The sequence below is a fragment of the Schistocerca cancellata genome, chromosome 6 (assembly GCF_023864275.1).
Source record: "Schistocerca cancellata isolate TAMUIC-IGC-003103 chromosome 6, iqSchCanc2.1, whole genome shotgun sequence".
Lineage (NCBI taxonomy): Eukaryota > Metazoa > Arthropoda > Insecta > Orthoptera > Acrididae > Schistocerca > Schistocerca cancellata.
The window spans coordinates 226924890-226943154 of record NC_064631.1 but is presented as its reverse complement, the minus strand read 5'-3'; the positions used below and the strand labels follow the sequence as shown (position 1 = coordinate 226943154).

The following is an 18265-nucleotide window of genomic DNA, read 5'->3' as shown; positions in this document are numbered from 1 at the left end:
ATGATTTTTCACACCATGTAAATAGAGGAAACAAATGACTACACAGTGTTTCTATAATGAAAATATCGTCATTTTAAGTATCAAAAACAGTCCTCACTCTTGCCACAGCTACTAGGGTTTGTGTGCTGTACAGCGCTGCCATTTCTTTCACACATTCACCAACAAGTTATGTAACTAAATGTTTAGGGGAGGGGGAGGGGGAGGGGAAGCACTAATGGTATCAGCTGCATCAGGACTTTGTGAGGAATCAGTAGTGACGAGTGAAAATGCTTGCAAGATCGAGATTTGAACCTGGGAACTCCTGCTTACAAAGCATTTACATTAACCACTACATCATCTGGACATACTGTTTATCACAAATGCATGGGCCATCTTGGCACACTCCCCAGCTGACTCACACTCCCACCTAGTGCAACAATCCGTAGCCTCCATTCATGACCTCCATGCTCGATAATTTTACGTCCCCACTGAAGGTCAAACGAACTGTGCGCCCAGACTGAAGGTTGTGGATTTATTGTTCCACAAGGAAAATCAATTATACGACTGCAGGGTGTCTATTCTTTTGGACAGGTCTGGATAGGTGGCCCTAGGTGGGAAGGTGATTCGTTTGGGGAGTTCCAAAATAGTTGTGCATTTGCGATAAAAACTGTGTCTGGATGGTGCAGTTGTTAATACAACTGCCTCGTAAGCAGGAGATACCAGGTTTGAAGTACAATCTGGCACACATTTTCACTCGTCGCCACTGATTCAGCATAAAGTCCTGATGCACTTGATACTATTAGTTCCTTCCCTTTCCTTTTCTTTCTCCCCCCCCCCCCCCCTCCACCTTCAATTTGTCTATTCTTTCAGACACGTCAGAAAGAACAGACACCACACATTCAGGTAATTCACAAAAAGTGTATGCATATTTTAAAACAAACCACATATTTCTATTTGTTTCCAGTTCTGAGGAGGGGGGCAGGAATAAGCAAACAAATAAATAAGTAAATAAATGTAATAATATCGGAGGTGTCGTAACTTGGCTGCACCTCAAAAGTGAATGAACCACACAGCATTAACACTAAATATCATTTTAACCCAACACAGAATATATTGATACAGCTACACTAACAATCTCATTCAGTTATATATATGTGCTGTAGAATACTGGAGGACTATTTTGAAAAAGTATTACACACTGACTGTGATAGACAGAGAAAGTAAGAGTTATCTCTGGCAATTGTGACATGGCCAGTTCACGGCGAGAAATGGAAGAGGAATCAGAATACAGCAGCTCAGCACAAGAAACTGTTTTCAATGAGACTATTCCACAGCCGTGAATAGTTCTGTGGTGATGTATCGCTTCACTGTAGCTGGTTAATGCCTTTCATGGAAACTTATTTTCTAAAACTGTTGCACTGATGAAGAATGACAATGAAATGAAACATACTTGTTTTAATTGCCGAGACAAAGAAGAAGGGGCAACTAGGTACAAAATGTATTTGTTATGACTGGTGCAACCTTATAATGAATGTCGTTTTCGGATAAAGTATAAATTGACATTAAATTGTATTTTGTAACTATTTTATTCACAGATTTTGAAGTCTGTCAGTGAGCTTCTGCAAGTAAATTTAATTCTCATTACTGTAGAGAAAAGTTGCTCCACAAATATGTATGTCCAAACATAAAAAAAAAAAAAAAATCGTAGATGGCAACCTGTGAAGTTATGGAAATTTACATTGAAGAAAATTTTTATATGAGTCTACAAGGCGTACTTTACCACGAAACTTACCACACAAATGATTGTCACACTGGAATCTATAAGGCCCAACTGTAGCTAGACGTGTTAGAAATCGATACTGGTGTGTTTGACCTTCACTTTGAAGTTCTTAATCCAGCCATAATATTATCTTTTGTCAATTTTCAAAGAGCTACTCTGCACTTTATGCATTGTGCAGTTAAATATACAGGTATATGCTTGCATTTAAAACTATGGCAAACTTAACATATTGTCATTCTCCTGAAAACACTGCACAGTTTGCACTATCCTCTAATATTATTATTATTATTTATTTATCTAATATTATTATTGTTATTATTATTATTTATTTATAATGATGTCTGACATCCACATTTTACCGTGAGCACTCACTACTCAAACAGCAGGTGACCATGATCACTCCTGATTGTCTGGCTGCCTCCTGGACAGGCCTCGCTAAACCACATATGATGCCTTCTCAGCGATCTCCCTGCTATCTATTGTGATCACCACTCCCTGAGTTTAGCCAACTTATGACAGCTCTACTATCAGATGAGTAATGGACATCATTGAAGAGTGTGAAAATTGGGCATCAAACATACCTCTCTGCATACTGCACTGCAGTTTCATCTCCATACGTTTGGTAAATAAGTTCTGTCTCTTCTTTTGTCAAATTAGCAAAAGTAGAATCGTAAGATGGTGCATATGATCCGAAAGCTCCATAATACAAAGGTTTAACTGCAAAGAAGAAGAAAAAATATTAGTAGTGAATATTAATGACTTCATTGTACCTATAAAACTGTCTGCAGTCCTCACTAAAATGCCATGAAATGCAGTCTTAATGCAAGAGTAAGACAGTGATCCTTCTATATTCATATTCCGTAAATAATCAAAATACAATGTGTTGGAAGCAGCTAATGCAACCATTATTTGCACCACTTCTTGTTCATGGATGCTGCACAGTAAGAATAAGACCTTGTAGGTTTCTGTACATGTTGCATTGCCTCTCTAATTTATTCCTTTCAACTCTGTGCTTATAATGTGAGAGAAAGAACACAAGAACAGAATCATCTGTGGAGTGACAGTCTTGAATCTGTAATAGTTTACCTTTTAGTACTGGTTACCACTTTTCTTTTCCTATAGCCCAGTGAAGTTTATCTTTGTAAAATTCTTAAGACCGAGACTTGTCACACACATCCTCTGTACAGCTAACAATGAGGGGAAGGAAGGATGATTAATGTCCTACTGGGATGAGGTTACTGGAGATGCACTAACAGGTATTGGATAAGGGTAGTCATGTCCTTACCAGAAGAACCCCTAAAAACCTAAAAATCAATGGGAAATGCTTCAATGGAGTGTCCCCTTTTAACTACTTGGGAGCCCTAATAACAAATGATAACAGTATTGGAAAAGCTATAAGGGAAAGAATACAAGCAGGAAACAGAGCTTACTTTGCAAATATGCAGCTTTTCAAAAATAGCCTTGTTACAAGAAAAACTAAACTGCTAATATATAATTCCCTAGTCCGCCCAGTTATCACATACGGCTCAGAGGTATGGACATTGACAGATCACGATAAAAATGTTCTAAGAAGCATTGAGCGGAAAATACTACGCAAAATCTATGGGCCAATAAGGGAGGAAGAAGGTTGGAGAACACGCTACAATGCCAAATTACAAGAGTTAATACAAGGCAGGGACATAGTAAAATTTGTGAAATCACAGCGAATATGATGGCTAGGACACTTGGAGAGAATGGCAGAGGATAGAATTCCAAAGAAAATGATGAAAGGTAGGATCCATTCAGATAGGCGAAAAGGGAGACCTAGAAGAAGATGGATCGATGAGGTAATAATGGATATCAGCAATATGGGAGTCCGGGGGTGGAAAAGAGCAGCAAATAACCGAGAAGTGTGGAGGAAGATTGTTGAAGAAGCCAAGGCTCACCAAGGGCTGTAGAGCTACTGAAGAAGAAAAAGAAGTCATGTCCTTGGAAACCATCATGATATTTTCCTTAGGCATTTTAAGAAGCTTACATAAATCTGAATCCGAGTGGCCCGATGGAGATTTGGCCTTCATTCCTACTGAATACTATTCCAGTGTTTTAACTCCTGCACCACCTCACTTGGTAATCTTACAATGACTGTATGTCAGGCAGCAGGCAGTACTTCAGCATGAGTAACACAACATTTCAAAATCCACTTTCTTTGTAACAATGTGACGGCTAGACAGATCTATCCCCAAGAACCAATTATAGTGTTTGCCCTCCCTGTTGTAAGGTTCACAGGACCACTACACTGTATCATCTTTTGAATCATCACAATGACATACTAAACCATGTCACTAACTGATGACCTTTGATTATGTTACACTGAAACTAACACACATTTGTTTGCTATAGGCAAATAAGATTTAGCTTTGCTGTTAATGCAAGACTAATGACAAAACACACTGTACAGATACTGAACACGGTCCTCTGAGATTTGAAGTTCATTAGGAAACTCAATGACTGAAAACAAATTATCTGTAACAAAACAAGAATCTACTGTGACACTGACTGCACTTGGCACAACAATGATTTATCATTAGTACATATCTACAACATCAATTCAAACTGCTGGTCTCAGTTCTGAATTTAAAGTCAGAACTTCTGTCTGTTGTTATATTCAATTACTTACAACGATGTTAGCAAGAAAAGTATATGGACATATTATTCACAACTCTTTCTGTTTATTATTTTTTTTATCTTCTTTGTGACAAAACACTTTGTCTTATCACAACTTTGTTTGCTCTGATACCACCTCACCATACATGTTTTTGCGAAGGATACCTTGTATTAATCGTATACTGTTTAATTCAGCTTCTTCAGAGTGATGGTGAAATATGTTACAGATGGCTAAGGTGGTTTATATAGTGACCGAAGTAACTCATAAATTCTTATTGTATGTGCGATTGTGGATTAGCGGCACTCAATGATGAGGTTATCAGCACCCACATGAAATAAGTTGAACTGAATGTGGTTAAAAAGCAAGAAAAGATTAAAATCAATCTGAAATAAACTCCCACTCAATCTCCACTATAATCACCCGCACAATCATATTAGCTCACATCACGGAAAAAGGGTTAAAATTGTCCTGATGTCCTTAAAAAAAATCTCAGCAAGACAAGAGGAAAACTAAAATAGATTCACAGGAATATGCGGCTGGCAAATCGTTTAAAAAACATGGATGAGCCAGCCAGCCTGATAACACATTAAAAACACTGCCATAAAATTTTAGGGAACAAGTCGGACAATTCACAAAATCTTAAAAGTCGTACCACATTCATTCGATTCCCAATTTAAAAAGTGGGCAAGTCTATCAGCAAATGAGCTGCTGCCCTTTGGTCCGAATATAAAGCACTGTCTAGTAAACATGGCACACTGTGATCTGCACACCACAAGTGCCACACATTGGAGGCTGCTTCTCGCCAGAGCAAGAGCCATGTGTCATAGGGCTGTAACCTATGGGAAGACAAGTAAGAAGGACCTCATTCCGCCTGCAGAGATGGAAGGAAGTATCCCCAGCTGTATCATGGACTTTGTAGACTGATGAGGGTCCTGGATATTATGGACTACTTTATCTGCTCAGTACAAGCATTGTAGAGAGAGATACACTCAGGGAGTCATAACAGGCAAGGAATGTAGCACTCCAAACACATTGCATCTGCTCTAGTGCCCACAAGATCATGTATACTTCCACATCGAAGACAGTAAAGTCTTGAGGCAATTGGGCACAATCAAGGAAAATGACAGTGCAACCAACAGAGTCCCCCCCCCCCCCCTCCCGTTTAGACCCATCCATAAACACAGCTGCAGAGTGGTGGTGCTCAGTTAAGATTTCATAAAATAAATGTGTTAAAGATATATGCAGGAGTGAAACCTCTCCTCAACTGCAGTAAATCTAAATGACTCCAGGTCCTTGCAGTAACCATGGTGGCACATGGTTAAAACCCTTGATTTCGGGTTGTACTTCCTCTGTACCAAGAAACTGCATGTGGATCCCAAACAGCCCTGTTGCTTATGTATGATGGAAGAAAAGGCTTTCCAGAGATGGATGAACAACATTTTGGTAGGCTGGTGAATTTGGAGGAGTGAGGATCTTACATACCTGACATATCCTAGATAGTGAGTAGCGATACCTCAGGCTCAACACAGACTGGACATAGGGGGGGAGGGGGGTCCTGTAAGCACCCGTGGTCAGCCTAATCCCCTCATGGTGGACAGTATCAATGATCTTCAGACCTCACTGATCCATACACTGTGCACGCGTCATCTAGCTGCGACTGCATGAAGGCCCTATAAAACTGGAGCGCACACACCCTGTCAGCTCCCCAAGATCTGGGGCTAAGGCACTATATGAAACTCTGCACCTTCTGGGCCTTAAGGTGTGGTAACCAAGACAGTTTGGAGTAAAAAATGAGGCCCAGAAACCCCAAAGAGTCTTTAAAATGTAGAATGGTGTCCCTCATATGCAAGACAGGTAAACTAAAAATATGAGAACCCCCCCTCCCACCCCACACACGTACACTTATCTGCAGAAAAATGAACACTTGTCTTTTCAGCCCACTCCATTATCCTCAGTACTGTAAGTTGTGACTCATGAGTCACTGTTGCAATACTGCAGGAGAAACAGAAAACTGCAAAATCATCCACAAATAAGGTGTATTGTACAGGACTTCTTACCATTAATGTGGTGCTGCTTACTGATATGGCAAAGAGGGTAACACTTAAAACACTGCCTTGAGGAACGCCATTCTCCTGTTCAAAATGATCTGCCAGTATGTCAGCAACTTGGGACCTAAAAAATGCTTCGGTAGGAAGAATCATACGAAGAAGGGGAGGTGGCCACGAAAGCCCCACTGGTGGAGCTGCCCTAGAATAATGTGTCTCCAAGTAGTGTCGAATGCCTTACTGATATGAAAGATACTGAGACAGTGACATAGGAAACCCTGCTGGATATACACCTCTAAAAGTGTCAGGTTGCCAACAGCAGATCGAAATCTCCTGAATCCACACAAAGAGCAGTTAAGGAGTTGCCAGCTAACATCCAGACTAGATGACGGTTAACCATTCATTCCTAGGTCCTTCCTACACAGCTCATTAAGGTGACACTTCAGTAATTATTGAGATATGTTCAGGCCTTTTCTGGTTTGAGGAGAGGTATCAAAATAGCCTCTCTCAACAAGCTGGGAAAGGGGCCTGTCTGCCATATGAAATTAAAACATTCAAGGAAGATTTTCTTTGACACAACTTGCAAATGTCGGAGCACATTGTAACGGATCTGATTGTGACCATGTGCAGTATCATTGGCATCAAACATTGCAGCTCCCATTTGGACAAAGGGCGCAACTGTAAGACTTTGAATTATTAGATCTGAAGTCCAATTGGACCCTCTCCACAGTCACGCATTAGCAGCATACTGCTGGATCCTGGCTGGAATTTTGGCAGTAGCCATTGAAAAATGCTCTGCCACTGGCTGGCTGATGTATCAGAGTGTGGTTTGGAGACACCCTTGTTTTAGCACTGCTGCGTCCGGCCATCCTGATTTAGGTTTTCCGTGATTTCCCTAAATGCCTTACTGATATGAAAGATACTGAGACAGTGACATAGGAAACCCTGCTGGATATACACCTCTAAAAGTGTCAGGTTGCCAACAGCAGATCGAAATCTCCTGAATCCACACAAAGAGCAGTTAAGGAGTTGCCAGCTAACATCCAGACTAGATGACGGTTAACCATTCATTCCTAGGTCCTTCCTACACAGCTCATTAAGGTGACACTTCAGTAATTATTGAGATATGTTCAGGCCTTTTCTGGTTTGAGGAGAGGTATCAAAATAGCCTCTCTCAACAAGCTGGGAAAGGGGCCTGTCTGCCATATGAAATTAAAACATTCAAGGAAGATTTTCTTTGACACAACTTGCAAATGTCGGAGCACATTGTAACGGATCTGATTGTGACCATGTGCAGTATCATTGGCATCAAACATTGCAGCTCCCATTTGGACAAAGGGCGCAACTGTAAGACTTTGAATTATTAGATCTGAAGTCCAATTGGACCCTCTCCACAGTCACGCATTAGCAGCATACTGCTGGATCCTGGCTGGAATTTTGGCAGTAGCCATTGAAAAATGCTCTGCCACTGGCTGGCTGATGTATCAGAGTGTGGTTTGGAGACACCCTTGTTTTAGCACTGCTGCGTCCGGCCATCCTGATTTAGGTTTTCCGTGATTTCCCTAAATCGCTCCAGGCAAATGCCAGGATGGTTCCTTTGAAAGGGCACAGCCAACTTTCTTCCCCATCCTTGCCTAATGCTATGAGACCAATAACCTCGCAGTTTGGTCTCTTCCCCCAAACAACCAACCAACTGCTGCTACAGGTAAACAACTGTGTTTACTGGAAATCCTCCTGATGGCTTTCTGTACTTTTGTAAAACAGTGGAAGAGTTGATATAGGCCAGTAACATTTGCTATGACCTTTTCTTGCTCTCCTTAATGACGTGTTGAGCCTTGGTCCTCACCACTCGAAAGGTTGTGAGGTTTTTCGCCATTGGGCGGCACTTGAACCATCGCAAAGCCAGACTCAGATTACTGAATGGTACTCATCAGTCCAATAAGTGACAGGTTGTCTTAAGAGATGACTAGAGGATGTCGGGATGGAAAAGTCAGTGGCACGGTGGATCACATACGTAATGGTCGCAGCATTCAAACACAGCCAGCTGTCTCAATAATGTCTAGTCAGCTCTGTTGATCATCCAACATGGCTGGATCCCTTCAGGGACAGGTCTGTCCAGTAGGTGAATCCGGAGTGGGATGTGGTCACTGTAAGGGGGGTCATCAGTGACTTCCCACTGAACAGCGTCCATGAGGGCAGGAGAACAGAAAGAGAGGTTGATGGCTGAGGATGGCCCAGTTGCATCACAGAAATGAGAGGTAGTGCCTGTGTTCATGATGCACAGCTTGTGAGATGTTATGAGGCTTCCAAAACCTGACGCTGAGGGCAAGAAGAGGTCGAGCCTCATAATACATGAAGACTTGTTCTACAAGAAACTGTTTGAGGCTCAGAGTGAACCGCAACTTGTAGAGGTAAATACAGCCAGCAGCGATCCTCCAACACACATGAATTTCAACTGCTAAGCTAACACTTGAATTCAAGTAGACGGGGGGAGAACAGAGGAGTGGTGCACATTATCAACAATCCAGAGTTTTGATTTCCCAGTTAGAAATACACTTTTCCTGGGTGAGAAATACACTTTGTCTGTGTTAAGTAACAATATAATTTCCCTTGGAACTGCAAAACTTGTCAATCCTTTGAATGGTAAAGGTTTTACATATCAGCATAGAGCTTCCAGGCACTTTTGTAAATGAAACCCAGGAGAAAAAAAGGAAAAATGCTTTTTGGAAAGATCTTTGATGCACAGCAACATGTACACCGCTTATTTTCGTTAAATATGAATTCCATGAAACAGATAAAATTAGTTTCCTAAACCCTGAAATTGAAATTATGATGCATTTGTGTCAGTCAATCATAGCTCATGTCATGTTATTTCATCAGCAAATGGCGGCAGATATTCAGAGCAGAGGACACATGATGTACTTATAAAATAGCAATATCAATATTAAGTAGCACAAACACATAAATAGGAAGAGTTCATGGTTTAAATTAATATGCATATTGTATAGCCACAAGGAAAGCTAAGCTTTCACATACATTATTGGTCTTTTCACATGTGTGTTGCCCATTAAGATATATCAAACACAAATGTGCCAGTAAAATTTTAAATGATGGCATAAATGTATGGTTTCCTGGGCTCTAAATTTTTCTAAGCGGCTGGTGCTTAAGGTGTGAAGTTTTGAATGAGCGTCAAATGTTCAGTGATTTAAGAAATTCATTGCACATTCTCACGTGTAACATAATTCATTTTGTGTAAAAGGAAATTTACTTTAAAGTTCTCAAACCACCATTTGGAATATTTTTCTGCAACCAGAGCCTAGAGGAGGTACCAGATAAATGTTAAAAATGTTAATTTTCATGGAAGGCAGATATGTAAGTGTCTGCTTAAGCTTTTCAGTGTGGTTTCTGGGAAGTCAGTTTTCTTGGAGCATCAAACTGTATTATCTCATGTTTGGTTCTTTATTGCAGCATAATGCCATATGGAAGGCTAGAGGACAAATGTAAGGAAGGATGTAGAGGTGCATATCACTAGGGGCAAGATAGATACTCCCTACAGGAAAATTAAAGAGACCTTTGGAGAAATGAGAACAACTAACACGAATATCAAGAGCTCAGATGGAAACCCAGTTCTAAGCAAAGAAGGGAAAGCAAAAAGGTGGAAGGAGTATACAGAGGGTCTATACAAGACCGATGTTCTTGAGGACATTATTATAGAAATGGAAGAAAATGTAGATGAAGATGAAATAGGAGATATGATACTGCGTGAAGAGTTTGACAGAGCACTGAAAGACCTAAGTCGAAACAAGGCCCCGGGAGTAGACAACATTCCATTAGAACTACTGACAGCCTTGGGAGAGCCATGCATAACAAAACTCTACCATCTAGTGAGCAAGATGTATGAGACAGGCGAAACACCCTCAGACTACAAGAAGAATATAAAAATTCCAATCCCAAAGAAAGCAGGTGTCCACAGATGTGAAAGTTACCGAAATATCAGTTTAATAAGCCACGGCTGCAAAATAATAACACGAATTCTTTACAGACGAATGGAAAAACTGGTAGAAGCCGACCTCAGGGAAGATCAGTTTGGATTCAGTAGAAATGCTGGAACATGTGAGGCAATACTGACCCCAAGACTTGTCTTAGGAAATAGATTAAGGAAAGGCAAACCTACGTTTCTAGCATTTGTAGACTTAGAGAAAGCTTTTGACAATGTTGACTGGAATACTCCCTTTCAAGTTCTGTAGGTGGCAGGGGTAAATACAAGGAGCAAAAGGCTATTTACAGTTAGTACAGAAACCAGATGGCAGTTATAAGAGTTGAGGGACATGAAAGGGAAGCAGTGGTTGGGAAGGGAGTTGTAGCCTATCCCCGATATTATTCAACCTGTATAAGATGAACATCAACAAAAGCAAAACGAGGATGATGGAATGTAGTCGAATTAAATCGGGTGATGCTGCGGGAATTACATTAGGAAATGAGACGATAAAGTAGTAAATGAGTTTTGTTATTTGGGGAGCAAAATAACTGATGATGGTCGAAGTAGAGAGGATATAAAATGTACACTGGCAATGGCAAGGAAAGCGTTTCTGAAGAAGAGAAATTTTTTAACATCGAGTATTGATTTAAGTGTCAGGAAGTCATTTCTGAACGTATTTGTACGGAGTGTAGCCATGAATAGAACTGAAACGTGGTCGATAAATAGTTTAGACAAGAAGAGAATAGAAGCTTTCGAAATGTGGTGCTACAGAAGAATACTGAAGATTAGATGGATAGATCACATAACTAATGAGGAGGTATTGAATAGAATTGGAGACAGAAGCAATTTGTGGCACAACTTGACTAGAAGAAGGGATCGGTTAGTAGGGCATATTCTGAGGCATCAAGGGATCACCAATTTAGTATTGGAGGGCAGAGTGGAGGGTAAAAATCGTAGAGGGAGACCAAGAGATGAATACACTAAACAGATTCAGAAAGATGTAGGTTGCAGTAGGTACTGGGAGATGAAGCAGCTTGCACAGGATAGAGTAGCATGGAGAGCTGCATCAAACCAGTCTCTGGACCGAAGGCCACAACAACAACAACAATGCCATACAGGCCATGTGATGAAAAAGTGCACTTGAAATTCAGAAAAGAGTTCAAACCTGCTAATAGTGAGGAATGAAACATTTCATTTCAAATAAATTGACTGCCTCTGTGGAAATGATTAATAAAAGCCAAATTTCTCTAGCAAATCAACAAAAATACTTCATTCTTCTGCTATGCAATTAATGCTTGATGGCCAATAATGTGGAAATATAATAAAATCAAAAACTGAAATTACTAACACACTTTAGTTGTCCACAATTATTTGAATGTCTTGAAATTCATTCGATAGCTCTCAGTCACACAAATCTATTTTGTTTCATTTGACATGAGAGCTGTAAATCAAGAGAAAATAGCAGTCATCAAATGTAAACATGGGTCATGTGGAAACTACTCCCCACAACAGCTGTCACTGCTCTGCGCATGCACAAATCTGGCAGCTTGGATGTGCCAGAAAATTTTTTCTGGATGGCATCTGTCTGCTAGCAGCTACTGCTTAAACATCTAATAGCCACACTTTAAGCAGCGAGAAGTAGAAGGCACTGCTCATATGTGACTCCAGCTCTGTGCATGTGCATGAGCCCACTGGCAACTGCTCAGATGAACCTATTGGTGTCACAGGTGTGATACCACGCTCATCGAAAGCAGCCTGTCGTTATGAAGTATTTTGTAGTCTTTGTCCTACAGCCTTCGACACATTTTGCTGTTGGCGAATGCTTGTGTGCGTACTGTGTTTAGTTGTTGTAAATGGTGCATTTTCTTAAGTTTTATATTGGTGTTTTTCTCTCATTTATTTTATTGCTGCAATATTATTCTGCAGCATTGGGGACCAGACAACTAGGTCATCAGTCCCTCGATCCCACAGTGATGCATCTACCAAGTAGAGGTATCTGCCAAGAATGTTTTCTGATCTAGCTGGGAAATTCATAAGGGAAAAGGCAAGAAGGCTAAAAACATAATGGACAGCTTTTGTACCGCCAATAATAAAATGAAGATGAAGGAAATGTGGAAGTCAGCAGGTGGGCACCCCCAGGGTGACAGCAAATATTCTATTCGCAGAAATGTAATACTGAGAGAATAATTTGACAGAGTACTGAAAGACCTATGTCAAAACAAGGCACATGGGTCGGCAACAGTCACCAGAATTAAAGGCTCTGAAGCAGAGCCGCCCTGATAGATACATTAAATATATTTTTCAATAAGGTATTGTAGATTTAAATTATTAAAATGCATTTAGAATATTTTCCACTCACATTTAAATAATGAGTCAATATTTTTAGAACCACTGATACTGAATTTTTAAAACATGGAGTGCAGTGTGTCTTGGAATGCCTATTAGCTCCATGTAGCAGCTCGGCTTCTATGGAGTATGACTCCTTATGGGCTTCCATAAGCCTCAAAAAGCAGAGTCTAAAGGAAGTTTATCAAATAAATATGACTTCACATTCCACTGCTTGCAATAAAGGGGAATCCACTGCTTATAATTAAAGAAAACCAACAGAGGGGCTGAAACTTCGCTCTTGAATTCCTGTCACTGTAGTTACCTATCATGCATCACTGACTGGCGTTTAATATTAATGTTTCTATAATGTTAAAGACATTTTTCTGTGACAATGGTAATTCTATACACTGGAATGAAGTCATGCTATGTTTGTAAATATCACATTAGAGTGCAGCAGAAATTGGTAACTTAAGAGCCCATACCTAGCAAGAGTTTCAAAAACGAGTAAATGAAATAATGTTGCAAAACATGTGCAACTACTTTCAGCTGCTAGCAAGTTCTTTACTTGTTAATGTTTTTCTTGTCTGAGATGAAACTTGGTACTTTCTGCATACATACAATTGTCAAAAATACCTGTTTTGAGAAACAATTCCTTGTGGATGGCCTGATGCCGTTCTTAACACAACAAACATACATTCTGTGATTTAAGAAATTCATCGTACATTCTCGCACATGGTTCATCTTGCGTGAAAGGAAATTTACTTTGAAAGTAACGATTGTCAATATTTTCCTGCGACCTGTTAGAAATAGGTTTGTTTCAGCAGTCGCCAGACAGTGTCAGCAACAGGCATCACCGTGCTTGTGCAGCTACGATGATGCAGGAAGCTCGTATATTCATATGTGTAAACCATTAAAAGATCTTTCATAATGTCATAAAAAAACACCTGAATTTCGTGAACTATAATAAAATACATAATTTGGCTTAAAGTGTACATACGTATGTCCAGATTCGAGTTTATATTTTCTTGGAATACCAGTATCGTATTATCACGTGTTTGGTTCTTTATTATGGCATACACACTGGAAGATGAAAATGTGCACTTGAAAGGCAGCGAACAGTTGAAACTAGCCACTAGTGTGGAATTAAACACTGCCTCAGCAGAAAAGATTAATAAAAGCCACGTTTATTTAGCAAACAGATAAAATAACTTTAGTGTTCCACAAGGCGATTAATGCTCAACTGTCAGAAAGGTGGAAATAAAAAACAATCTGCAACTAATAACATGTTTTAGCCTCCTGTAATTATGTGAATGTATTTTAATTCACTTAATAGCTCCCGGCCACAGAAATCCGTTTTGTTTTTATTTGATATGAGAGCAATAAACAAAGAGGAAACAGCAAAATCACTAAATGTCAACACGGGTCACATGGAGACTACCCACTCCCCACTAAAAACTCAGTCTGCTCTGTGCATCAGCCCTGGATCTACGATATTTCCGAACCCCATCCCCAAGTCCAAAGCATTTGAGGTAGGATGTCAAAAGTTTTTAAAATATCGACTTTTAAGAAATATGTTCATTTTGTAGCGCACATCTTTCTGAAGAGTCTGATACATAAAACATACATGTTCGAGGAAATGTAAGGCATGTTATTTGGCCTTAAGTGTGCCGAAGTTCAGCGCCACACCTCTTCACATACCATCCTTCTATCACATTCAGGACAGTGGATATTAAAATGTCCCATGGTGCCTCTCTTGCTCCTTGTCGGTTTGACATCCAGACCCCCCCCCCCCCCCCACCCCCGTTTCTTTTTTAAAAAAACCTCGCAGTTAATACTGAGTGGGATTATTTGTAACCGGGAGAACAAGAACTTTTCAGAAAATTTGTGCTTTTTTTTGCATTTTAGCTAATAATGTGTGACATAAAATTAAATATAGGATACACAAAACCAGTAAAGACAAGAGACAAGCAAGACAGTACACATTTCTTCAATCCTTACATCCTAGCATTTTTTATTTCTAATCTTGCTACAGATTTCCATGCCTTGCTTTCCTTTCTGCGACAGAATCTATTACCTCATCGAAGTTCGTCAAACGTTTTGCTACATAAAAAATTGAAATGTTGTTGTCTAATACTGCGTAAGCTGTTAATACAAATAGTATCCAAGACTGTGTGGTTTCTCAATCTGATTATGTCTATTTTGTCACTGTCTGCTAGATGAAACAAAATAGACTTGCCTAATATTGCAGCAATTTTAACACATATCGAATAAACGAGGTTGGTTTGGCACAAATGGCCATTTTTATAACATGACAGAATATAATTCATGAATTACCAATATCAAATGCCTATTAGGCCTACTACAAGCAAAAAGCTTTACGTTAGGAAATAGTTTCACATTTGATTCATATGGTTCAGCTGCTCAAGCATGAGAACAAAAAGAAGTAGTACAAAACTTTTATATAAATTTGGAATCGTTATATTCTTCCATAATTTGTGTGATGTCCCAACTTCTTCTCCTTCCTCATTCGCACAAACAAGCTTGTCATCACTAATTCTGTAACTATTCCTGCCATTGTCAGAACTTATTCTCATTAACTACACCCACCCTGCCACAATCACCAGTTTAGTTATCCCACGATTATTCTCCGGTTAGGCGTTATTAATTGTTCGTACAATGCATTTTCCGTGCTACTGCCACAATAGAACTTAAGTGGCTTCTAGCCGGGGACTGTACAACTGGCCCTTACTAATGTAGCAATCTAGCCAAAAATCTTGTGTCAAAATTTCACTTTACTGGATACACCAAGAAGACAATACGTAATCTTTCTTCCCTGTTAGTCATTTATTTCCACTCTGGTAGTATGAACCTATAGATTTCACTAGTAGTTATAACAATGCTGATCATTCGAAAACCCAATCATCCACATAACAGCGTTTGACCTTCACCCATTTGACTTTATTCCATTCAGCTCATATAGCCCAGTCCCCTTTTGTCTGCAGAAAAGTTTTTCTAGATGCGACGGGGATTCCCCTGGCAGAGACATCAAGTACACTATGTCGCATTCAAAAGTCAACTTATGATTCATTCAGAAATCACCTTAGAATGTGTTCAAAAACCAACAGGGACACGTTTCAAAATCATATGAATAATCAATAGACCAACGTGCGCTGGATGCTATGCTCTTTGTGAAACAAGGTTTTTTCACTCAAGAATATGAATTTGGCACTCCCCCCTCCACTCCCCCTGAAATTGCACCCGGGGCAGATAACCCAGTTTGCCCCCGCGCATGTGTGAATCTGGCAGCTTGGGCGCACCAGTCAAATTTTACTGGGTAGCATCAGGCTGTTTGCTGCTACTGCTTAAACAGCTAATAGTCACATTTCTGTAGCCAGAAACCAGAAAAGGTACTACTCATATGCAACGAAACTGGGCATGTGCTTGCTCACAACTGCTCAAACAAATCTAATGTAAACAGTTGTGACGTCATGGTCATTGGTGGCAATTTGTTGTTATAAAAGCATTGCATAGTCTTCCTAAAGCCTTTGACACAGTTTGCTGTTGGCATATGCTTGTATAAGCACTGTGTTTTGTTGTTATATATGGCGCATTTCCTTGGCAACTTAAGTTTTACTTTCGATTTTTTTCCCCTCTCATTCATGTTTTATTGCTGCAGTATTATTCTGCAGTAGCATGACACAGTAATATTCTTTGTTAGAGTATTGGTTCCTAGCAGTCAACATTAAAAAAATTTAACTGAAAACTAAAACAATGAAAAATTCCCAGGCTTTTCTCGTTTTTCCCTCGGATGAGAAAATTCCCGAGCTTTTCCTGGATCTCCCAGTCGTCATGGATCATATACACCCTGTATACACTACAGCAAGCAAGTTCACATCAAAATAGGATGCAGTAGTTATTCAGAGGTGAAGAGACTTAAACAGGATAGACGAGCATGGCAACCTGCATTAAACTAGTCTTTGGATGATGACCACCACCACCACCACAACAACAACAACAACAACCAACAAAAACACGACATAAGATTGCCAGAACTCTTTCATGAAATGAAAACTATGACTGTGAGGTAAGCAAGATCATTTCAAATCTTCAGCTACTGGTTTAATTTAAAAATTCCAGAGCTGGTAATTTTGTCAGTTAATTATTTTATCTCTGAATTGCATATTCTTGAGTGCATTATAACATCTCAAATATGATGTTTCCTCATGCCAGTTGCTGTATCATTTTAGTGACTTCACTGTAATGTAAAGACATGCAAGCACCTAGAAATTTTTGTACTTTGAAAAATATAAATGGTCTGTTAAGCAGAAGCTCACTATTCCAACTATTATTTAAAATTTTGTTTCTGTTGACTGGTATACTACAAACGGGTGGTTTTCTTATATACAAGTAATCAGAAATAGAGAATTCTACTGAAGTTAGCAAATTATGGGCAGTCTGCATAGACACTGATTTGCTAGACACACACATTTATATGAATAAAAAGAGAACTAAAACAGCCGTCACACACTACTGTAAAACACAACAAAATAACTTCATGATTGCAGTGAAAGACCTTACCAACATGTGACACTTCACTTCATGATTGAATTCCCTTTATTCTTTATTTCCCTACAAATAAAATTGTTTTGAATTAATGTTATCTTTGTTCAATTAATTTATTTTTCCATTTCCTGCTACTGACATGGCCTTGCCGCAGTGGATACACTGGTTCCCGTGAGATCACTGAAGTTAAGCGCTGTTGGGTGTGGTCAGCACTGGGATGAGTAACCATCCAAGCCGCCATGCGCTGTTGCCATATTTCGGGGTGCACTCAGCCTCGCGATGCCAATTGAGGAGCTACTCGACCGAATAGTAGCGGCTTCGGTCAAGAATACCATCATAACGACCGGGAGAGCGGTGTGCTGATCCCACGCCCCTAGTATCTGCATCCTCCAATGAGGATGACACGGCGATCGGATGGTCCTGGTAGGCCACTCGTGGCCTGATGACAGAGTGCTTTTTTTTTTTTTTTTTTTTTAATTTCCTGCTACTGACACAAATTTTATCAAAACTTCCTGCACCAGGTTATGTCACTTTCCTGTGTTTCATCTCTTTCTCTCAATTCATCACTCTCCTCTTAGGCTACTTTGCCTGCTATGTAATCTCACATCTTTTCTTCCATAATTCTGCAAGGGACCTGGCTCATACTTTAAATCCATTTCTCCAACTTCCTATAATTACAGCACAATTGCTATTGTTATATTTGACAGTCTCTTTATTTCATAACTTACCTTATTATCTAGTCGGGTACTGAAGACAAAAGCTTTGCAAAATCAAACCATAAAGTCAGTTAGTTTTCACAAGCCAGTATATGCTTATCAGTATAACACCAATTCCTGTCTTTAATAAAACATGAAAACTACAACAAACTATGTATTTTTTAGAGAGAAGAGCAACAATAAATTAATTGTACCATTAGCTCTTTCCTACTTTCTCATGTTGCCAATCTG

General features: G+C 39.6%; 1 protein-coding gene across 2 annotated transcripts in view; it reads right to left on the bottom strand.

Annotated features, from left to right (window-relative positions):
- LOC126088122 (bromodomain-containing protein 7) overlaps positions 1-18265 on the bottom strand; it is a 148972-nt gene that overhangs the window by 29198 nt on the left and 101509 nt on the right. For both annotated transcript variants that reach the window (XM_049906226.1, XM_049906227.1), the window contains exon 8: positions 2341-2476. In XM_049906226.1, coding sequence (XP_049762183.1) covers positions 2341-2476 — 136 coding nt within the window. The remainder of the gene's footprint in view (positions 1-2340; positions 2477-18265) is intronic.